Source organism: Gavialis gangeticus, unplaced genomic scaffold, assembly GCF_001723915.1.
Source record: "Gavialis gangeticus isolate Ggan-Ray unplaced genomic scaffold, GavGan_comp1, whole genome shotgun sequence".
Classification (NCBI taxonomy): Eukaryota; Metazoa; Chordata; order Crocodylia; family Gavialidae; genus Gavialis; species Gavialis gangeticus.
Genome location: NW_017729004.1, coordinates 45,860,145 through 45,870,304, shown reverse-complemented (window position 1 = coordinate 45,870,304; position 10,160 = coordinate 45,860,145). Strand labels below are relative to the sequence as shown.

General features: G+C 38.2%; 1 protein-coding gene across 1 annotated transcript in view; it reads left to right on the top strand.

The window, feature by feature from the left end:
- MALRD1 (MAM and LDL receptor class A domain containing 1) overlaps positions 1 to 10,160 on the top strand; it is a 631,029-nt gene that overhangs the window by 123,019 nt on the left and 497,850 nt on the right. The window contains exon 18 of the mRNA XM_019507962.1: positions 1,883 to 2,304. Coding sequence (XP_019363507.1) covers positions 1,883 to 2,304 — 422 coding nt within the window. The remainder of the gene's footprint in view (positions 1 to 1,882; positions 2,305 to 10,160) is intronic.

The following is a 10,160-nucleotide window of genomic DNA, read 5'->3' as shown; positions in this document are numbered from 1 at the left end:
CCCCTGCCCCCAGCCTGTGATCCCCCTTCCCTTCCAGCGTCTCCTTCCTCCCTCCCTCACCTTCCCCCAGCCTCTGCTCTGCCCCCACCTCTAATTTACACCATCAAGCATCGATTTCATTTTAACCTAGTGCAAAACTTTTACTCATTTTAAAATAAATAATTTTAGCTTAATCTGATGGAGCAATAGGTAGCTCACTAACAATGTGCTTGGCTAGCACTCTTGATTTAAAATTTAAAAATAGTAAACAGATTTAATTTTGCCTATTGATTACAAGAGTTTTGATCCTGGTCCTAATTCCTAATAGACCATCTAAATATGTAGTCTCTTCCCCTCCCTCCCCCCCTTCCAAGATCATATAAAGCAGCAAAAATCTGACCAACAGATCTTCAGAAAAGGCTATACACTAGGTTCCCAGTACATAAGCAGTAGAGGAGGGGACTGGTGGTATGGTAGGAAATCACTGGGCAACAGTAGAATGGAGGAATTAATAGGTGAGAAATGAGATGAGAAACTATGTAAATTGGTGTTTGCACTGAAGTAGACCAGATTGAGCCATTTAAAACCCTTTAACATGTAAGCTTAATTTCTCTACTGCATTAGAATTAATCACTGCAGTTTTTCTTTAATGAAGTTTACTTAACTGATGTTGAGCAAGATGGTGTGAACAGTTCTCAACACTAAGTTACATAAAGGGTTCTGAGTACATATTATGAATTCTACAAATGTAACATCCCCTCTCTCATATTCCATGCATACCATCATTGCTTTTTCTTTTCTGTTTGTTTCCTCCAAATGTCTTACATACAAAATGAAATAAATGTAATGGTTCTAACAGTATTGATAGTAAACAAAGCTCTGAGCATTCAAGGATGAGCATTCTGTTACTTGGGGCTGAAATCCTGGAAGGAGTCTCATGAGTACCATTACAACCAAACTTTTTTTCAATTTGACTTTTACTGAAACGTGAATCCTACCCTAAAGATAATATGATCATCAAATAAAGATCTAAACACTTATTCCTCAGCCTCAATTTCAGTTTTGCCATGTATAAAATGGGGATAATAATTCTGACCTTTTCTTATAAATCACTTGAGATAAACAGGAACAAAATACTAGACAATCATCTTGCTGGCTAGACAATCACCTTGTTGGGGTTGTTTGACCCCAGTACTCTTTCCTGCCATGGCTGGGGGTCGGACTTGATGATCTGCTCAGGTCCCTTCCAACCCTAGCAACTATGAAACTACTGTATAAGAGCAAGGTAATATTATTTGTTAAAATTTCATAGAAATGGGAGGACCAGAAGAGACACTTTTCTGGGGCACATAGATTTGTTTGTTTAGGAATGAGCTACTTGGCATAAATAAGGTATTTTGGTTTGATGTATGTTTAACTTCACTGTATGTGTTATACAAAAAAAATCAGACAGGATAGTTTAATGATCTCTTCTGGTCCAATTCTATGAAAATATGGAAAACTGGTGGTTGATAATGCTGTTTTGGAAGCGTGATAAGGATGTAAAAACAATTTTAATCTCTTTCTATTAAAAGAGAACGTCATCTCTCTGGACAAGACTACTGTATCCTTTTGAATATTTTCTGAATGCTTTATATAGTTAAGTTTTAATTTAGGGCCAGACTTTACCCTCAGATACTTTAGCATAACTGCCATTGACTTCATAACTTGTATTGATTGTGTGTGTATTTCCACATTTATCTTGCAAAAAAATACTGCTCTCAGTTTTTGTCCATGCTGGTTTGAATTTGTTTCATTATGCTGAGGGTAACTCTGAGGACAAAAAGGAAATTATCATATATCATTTTATCTGATATTGCATACTGTTTTCATTTGACAGATTGTTTATATTTGCATATTTCAGACCCTGAGCTACAATGTAACTTTGAAAATGGGCTGTGCAACTGGGAGCAAGGCACAGAGGATGACTTTGACTGGATCAGAAAACAGGGCCCAACGCCAACGTTTTACACAGGACCATTAAAGGATCATACTTTTGGCACAATCAAGGGGCATTATCTCTACATGGAATCCTCAGAGCCTCATGTGTTCCAAAATACAGCAGCTTTGCTCAGTCCGATCTTTAATGCCACTTCCCCTGATGGCAATAAAACATGTATTTTCCGCTTCCATTATCATATGTTTGGAAAGCAGGTTTATAGATTGTCAATCTTCAAGAGAACTGTGAGCAATACCAAGGGACATCTGCTATGGTACAAGTTTGGAAATCAAGGCAACAGATGGATAAGACAAACCCTCTACATTACTAGCCCTGAGCCATTTCAGGTATGATTCTTTTAATCTATGATGATTTTGCTAGAACACTGCAAAATACCAAGAGAATATAAGACTACCCTAATCTAAAAAGCAGTGGAGGAGGACTTTTGATGGAATTTTATTTTGAAGCCATCTTGTTAAACATGTTCCCAAATCATTTGTTTTGTGACAACTCCATGATTATAATTTTTGAATGAAAATGCGTGGATTTAAACATCCATTACTTCTCATTCTCCCTGAGCTGAATACAATGAAATGATGAAAACAGCTAGGTACTAATGATGATCCATTAAAAATGTGAAGATAGAAAGAGTTTCCCTTTCATTTTTCCTGAAAATATTTTCCTGTTGTAAATAAGAACTTTTCTCTATATGACACCATACTAAATATTTAGTACAAATATTTGGGTGAAAAGCTTAATATTTACATAAATTAAAAATACCCATCAGTTGGTAAAATACATATTTTCTATAAAGCAGAATTCTACATCTAGTCCCATCCCCTCCCCCCTTTTTAGGTTGCTATGTTATAGAAACTTCATTATTTGATTTGGATCACAGATACAGAATAATTCCACTGGATGTAGTTTTCCAGCCAGGTGAAATGAGATAGACTATGTTTAGGGAACCCTTTCTAGCCCACTCCCTGTATGGGGTGAGGAAATTGGATCCTAGATAGGCCCACTCAGTCATGATTACAGCTCCTGAATTGTACATGTCTGAGTTCCAAATATGAAACAACCATCGTACAATCATTGCCCTCATGCAGGTCCATAATTAGGGGCTTCCAGTAATCAATAGTACATGCCCTGTTCACCACTACCCCATCTCTGTAGGGCTTCCTATTGAAGAAAAACACTTGCATACGTTTTCTTTCACTGTGGCAATGTTATTGCACATCAGTACCCACAGAGTACTTTGCGGGAAGGAAAACAATCTGGTGGAACGGAAACCTAGAGAAATGGAGGTTTCTATTCTGCTGAAGCTTTCATTTGCCTTTGGAACCATTTTAGAGCATTCTTGCTTCATTTACCTTCTCTGCCATTGAGGACTTTTTATTTTTATTTTTGGATTACTATTATCTGGCTCCACAGTGTGCAGAGATGGGGGAGTAGGCAGCCTTGGGCTGCCTGCTCCCCTATCTCTGCATTTGTCCCAGTGCACACTATTTTCATGTGCTTTGCACTGCTTTTTGTGACTTTTTTTTGCTATTGGGAAGTCCCCATAGCAAACTTTGGCCTGCAAATTTTCAGCATGGGGCACATTTTAACTTTCACCATATATGGCTTGTAGTGCTGCAAGCCACACATGCCTGCACACCTGATGCAGCCATGATCTACAAAATAAATTGTCATGCAGTGGCACTTGCTTTAGGGTAAGGAAGGGGTGTGTGAGTCAGTCATGGCAGAGGCATAAGCAGGTTTTCCATCATCAGCACTGGCAGCAGTAGATAGGATGACAGTAGCGACAGTTGCCAATCTTACCTATATTCTGAGTTGGTGCCCAGGTGGTACCCGTCTTGCCTACCCCTAATTATTCTGCTGTTTGAGTGCATTTATATTATGTTCATGTTAAAGCACCCTCCTGCCTTGCAGAAGGAAATCTAAAGGTTATGCTGAGTGTCAAGAAGGGAAAGATTACACAGAGCAAACTTTACTTGAATAGTTTGATTATTGTTGAATATAGAATATGGTTATGGACTTGTTTTTGTAATTATAGTAATATGGACTTTAGAGTGATCTTCCTGACAGCCATGTTGTTTTGTTTGATCTTTTGTTTTTTGGAGTGAGAGTTCAAAAGCAATTGCTTATTGTGATGTCCACCACTGTTTATTTTTGAGTTTTGCTTCTAGAATAGGGATTTTGAGAATGAGAGAGTTGAATCTGTAAGTATAAAAGTACAAGTGGCAAAACATGTCTGAATTGTATAGGAGCCAACATGTTTAGGAAAGTTGGTGTTTGAAATTGAAAAAAATGTTTAGAAATAAACCATTTAATTTCAGAGTGTCCATTAGGCAGTGGTGGTGTTGTTGGAGCTAAAAGATTGGCTCCAGTTTAGTGAAGGAAGAGAAAGTTTGATAGTTTGCTGCCAAAATGGGATAGTCATTTTGAAATTTAACTTTTTGCCCCATCGTTCTCATGTTTAATGTAATTGCTGCATCTTGTGTAGTATTGCTGCCAAAATGGGATAGTCATTTTGAAATTTAACTTTTTGCCCCATCATTCTCATGTTTAATGTAATTGCTGCATCTTGTGTGATATCAAAGACTATTCTGATGATTTATTTTAGTGTCTGTATGAATTTGTTTTCCATGTGGCACCATCAGCAATTTGTTGAATGTATTTATTACTTTCTTAGCTAGCATTCATAAACTCTTGGGTTTTTTTAATTTTAAGTAAATTATCGCCACTTCGGAAAATTACTGTCAGGTGGGAAATAACTAGAATGAAGTCTTTATAACCCAGGGGTCTGCTTGAGCATTAGTGAATGGGTCAGTCTATAATATATCTGTAGTAATTTGTAGGTTCACTCAGGCAGTAGCCCTCAATTAACTAGAGCCATCTGAGCTCTCTTTTCCTATCTGCATCATGCCTTTTAGCTAACAACACAAAGCAAAGCCCTTCTACAAATAGGTTTGTTGCAAATTGTCTTTCTTTCCACAGTTTCTTCTCCATAAGGGCATTATAAATAAATAATGTGGTGCAGTAGAATCAACACCAGAAACAAAGGAGTATGATATTGCTGCTGCTATTTATCTTGTCCTAGGGGCCTGAAGCATGTGGAGAAGTACTGAATATGCTTCAGAAAGTGGGGTGGGGTAGAAGGCAAGTAGTTATGGGCTGCGAATTTAGCAGGGCTTTCAGATTTGGACTGGATTACCATTGGAGATTAAGCTAAATTATTTACAGGCAACAGGTGTGGACTTCACAGGGAGATCTGAAGTATGTAGCCTGTACTTCATGGTTTTCTTCCTCCTATCTCTTTCTCTATAGCTGCAGGACTCTAGTTTCCCATCAGGTTTCCTGCAACGATGCAGTAATTAAGAAGAGACAGGTTATAAGCTGCCCATGAAATATGCACTAGGACATCCCTTTAGGTAGTTTATATGGTCCCTCCAGTTGCATAGAAGTTGTAAATAAACTGACTACTACAGTGAAACACATTGTGATGTCTATTCCTCATTGTTTCCACATCTACATCAATAAAATATTTTAGCTCAAATTGACATTTTGAAATGAAAAATCTGAAGTCAGAAACCTTACTGAGGTTGTAGGAACAAACCATCCCGATGTGCAGGAAGAATAGCAACTGTGGCTAGTGACTAACTTAGCTTAGCAGAGAACTCTTTGGTAAGCTAAACACAAAAAGGAAACTTACAAGAAGTGGAAGCTTGAACAAACAACATGAGAGGTATAGTAAGAGTATTGTGCAGGCATGAAGTCAGGAAGGTCAAAGTGCAGTTGGAATTGTAGATAGCAAAGGATGTGAAGGGTAACAAAAAGGGTTTCTACAAGTATGTTAGGAACAAGAGGAAGGTCAGGGAAAGTGTGGACCCGTTACTGAATGGGGGAGGCAACCTAATGAAAAATGATGGGAAAAAGCTGAAGTACTCAATGCCTTTTTTACCTTGGTCTTCACAGGCAGGTCAGCTCCCAGACTACTGCACCAGGCAGCACAGTTTGGGAAGAAGGTGAGCAGTCCTCAGTGGTGAAAGAACAGGTTAGGGACTATTTAGAAAATCTGGAAGTGTACAAGTCCATGGGACCAGATAAAATGCATCCAAGGGTGCTGAGGGAGTTGGCTGATGTGACTGCAGATCTGCTGGCTATGTGGATGCCTTTAAGAGTGTTATGTATAAGTTGTTACATTTGCCCTGGAATTGTAGGAGGGAATGGCAGAATTGTAGGCAGAGTACTGCTCTCTGAATAAACAAGATTTATTGTTTTATAAATTAGCTCCTTAATCTTTTGGGAAATACATGTGGTACTAGGAGTGGAGTGCAAAGAAAGATAGAAAAATAGAGCACCTCAGAATTTTAGAGGAATTAAACCTGTCCAGCAATGCAGCAGAAAACTGGAAGAAATTTAAGCAGAACTTCACCATGTATATGACAGCCAGTGGAGCTAGAGAGAAGGAAGATTCAAGGTAACCATTTTTTTAAAATATGGCAGTCCCAGAAGCTTTGTCTTTTTACAATATCTTACAACTCTCAGAAACAGAAAAGAACAGCTATGACACAATAATAAAAACATTTGAAGAATATTGTATACCCAAACAAAATAAAACCTTTGAATGGTACAATTTCAATATGAAATAGCAGAAAGAATGTGAAACAATAGAGGAGTTTGTCAAAAACCTTGGACTGCTGAGCCAGACATGCAACTTTGGAGACCTAAAAGAGTCCATGATTAGAGACCAAATAGTGTAAGGTATAAGGGATACAAGCCTCAGGAAAACACTGCTAGAGGATCCTGAACTTAATTTGGAAAAGGCAGTTAGAATGTGTCAAGTGGCTGAGATGACAAATACCAGGCTACAGAAGCTGTAGGAAAAAACAGAAAAAGCTGAACTAGATGAAATGACAAGACTGCAAAAATCTAAGGCAACACACAAACAATACAGAAAGGAGGATCTCACTATGAAGCCTGCAAGCAGAGGCCAAAGAGAATTGCTTGAAGAAACAATGGTTAGCTGCAGATACTGTGTGGGTTACCACAAACCCATGCAATGCACTGCAACAAATGTAAAAGATTCAATCACTTTGCAAGAGTTTGCAGAAAGGATGCAACACACAGGAAACAGCAGGTGCATGCTTTATTCAACAAGGAAGAGGAAGAAGTCCTCATTAGCATGATGCAAGAAGAAGCTCATTCTTTTGGGGATTGGACAATCACCCTGGGCACCAACGGACTAATGGTGACTTTTAAATCAGATACAGGGGTACAGATCAATGTAATACTGGAATACATTATTGAAAAAATCAAAGCTAAACCTAATATGAGAATAAAAAAGTGAGACTTGGAGCATATAATGAGAACATAATTGCAACCCAGGGTGTTTGTGCACTGCAAGTTAAATACAAGGGTAATATAGTAAAAATTCAGTTGGTAAGAGTCCCAGGAAAGCTCTTGCCAATTATTGGGTTGTGAAAGTGTAAAACTTGAGGTTTGATTAAGAGAATGGATGCCACTGAGAGACTAGAAATCAAGAACATAGAAAAAGAGTTTTATGATGTGTTTCAAGGCATAGGGAAACTGTCAACTGAGTAAAAGATAGAATTAAGAGAACCAAATACTCTCACCATACATGCTCCAAGAAGTGTTCCTCTTTTATGAAGGGAGAAATTGAAAAAGGAATTAGATAGATTAGTTAACATGGACATAATAGACAAAGTAGAGCAACCAACTGCTTAGATTCATTCACTGGTGATAATGGGAAAAAAAAAGATGGATCCTTGAGAGTGTATCTGGATCCTAAGCAAATGAACAGGTTACATTAAAAGGGAGAATTTTCCCATTCCCATAGGGAAGAGGTTTTTGGCAGAAGCTAAATGTTTCTCTACTTTGGACTCCTCTTCTGTGTTTTGGCAAGTTCCCCTAGAAAAGAATAGCACTAGATTATGTAATTTCAATATGCTTTCCAGAAGGTATTGCTTTTATATACTTCCTTTTGGAGAGTGTTCTGCATCTAGAGTATTTCACAGAAAGGTGTAGCAAATTTTTGAAGGTCTTGATGGAACTGTGGTTTATATTGATGATGTATTAGTTTAGGAAAATACTATGAAAGAACATGACTTGAGGCTAAGAGAAGCACTGGAAAGAGCTCACTGAACAAAACTGAACAAACAAAAATGCAAATTCAAGGTAAAAAAATTAACGTATCTGAGAGAAACTCTCTGAGAACAGGGTGCAAATTGATCCTGCAAGGGTTAAAGCCATTACAAACATGCCACACCTTACAGATAAGAAAGAAGTGCAAAGGGTACTGGAAATGATCAATTTTTTAGAAGAATACCCACCTAACTTAGCAGAGGAGACCAAACACCTTTGATCACTCCTACAAAAGCATGCTCAGTGAATGAATATGAAGCTGAATTGAAAAACTTGAAGGAAAAATAATGAAAGCTCTGGTACTAAAATACTATGACCCTAAAAAACCCATTCAGTTGTCAACAGATGCTTCTAAAGAAGACATTGGAGTGGCTTTTCTTTAAAAAAACATAGGAATAGATGGAGACCAGTAGCATATGTATCTAAGGCACTCTGTAAGTCAGAGTGTCTATATGCACAGATTGAGGAAGAAAGCTTAGCTCTGGTTTATGGCTGTAGGAAATTTCATATATTCTTCTATGGGAAGCCTGTGATAGCTGAAACTGATCATAAACCTTTGGTAACTATAGCAAAGAAAGGGTTATCAGACATGTCACCCAGATTACAGAGACATTTCTTTCAGCTGCAAATGTAGGATCTAGACATATAGTACACACCAGAAAAACATGGACTTATTGAAGATATGTTGTCCAGAGCATATGACACAATGGAAAATGACAGAACTCCAGACTCAGACATAGTACCTGTTAATCTAATTAAGAGTGATTTCTGTCACAGACAAAATGTGGGCACTAATTGCAGAAGCTACTGCTTAGGACACCGCACTCCAAAAAGTGATAACAGCCATTAGTGCTGGGTGGCCTGGAAAACCTATATCTAGCCCCTACTCTCAGTTCAAGGAAGAGGTGTCAGTATTGGATGGCATTTTGTTCAAAGGGTCACAACTTGGTGTTCCAGCAGTGCTAAAGAAATCCATGTTAAACAGAATACATGAGGGGCATCTAGGGACTGAAAAGTGCAAAAGGAGAGCAAGAGGTGCTCTATATTGACCCAACATGACTAGTGACATAGAAGATTTTGTCAAGAATTGTACAACATACCTAAAGTGCAGATCAGCACAAAGAGAAGAGCCCATGATGGAGGAGCCCATATCTCTGTGGTGTCAAGTGGGCACTGACTTATTCATACATGCAGGAAAAAATATGTATTAATGCTGAATTATTTTTCTCGTTATCCTGAAATTGCTTGAAAGCACAACAGCAAACCATATCATCACTCACATCAAATTTATTTTTGATAGACATGGAAGTCCACAAATTGTGAGAACAGAAAATGGACCTCAATTCAACTGTCTTGAGTTTAAAGAGTTGGCAAACAGATATGGATTCCATCACAACACTTCAAGACCTAAATACCCACAATCCAAAGGTCTGGTGGAAAATGGAGTACAAATAGTGAAGAAATTATTGAGAAAAGCTGCAGATTTACACATGGATGTTTACCTATCACTCTTAAATTACAGGGAAACACTGAAGAAGCATGTATTGTCTCCAGCAGAAATGCTGTTTAGCAGGAAACTCAAAACCAGGCTGTGAAATCTTGTGGATGATGCTTTTCAGAATGAAAAGCAAGATGTGAAAACATTAAAAAAATCTGATAAACTCAAAAAGAGCTAACATCAATGCACCAAGAAATTACAGAGGAGATGGAAAATGACAGAAGTAGAGACATATGAGCAAGGAAACCAAACAAGAATTGAACCAATAGGGACTGAGAGTGCAGATAAACTGAGAAGATTACTTAGAGCTAAAAAGTAGGGCTGTGTGAAGCTTTGGGTGGTGATTTGATCTGGAGGAGATTCAGCCCGATTCAGTGGCTGAATCTCTGAATCCAGATTGAAGCGGGAGACCAATTTAGAGGTCTGAATCAATTCAAAGTTCTCCAAATCTTCAGAAAAGTTTCAGAGAGCTTTGATGATTTGGGCAGTCCCTGGTGGCTAACCCTGAGCTGGTAAGTACTAGGGGCGGGGGAGGGG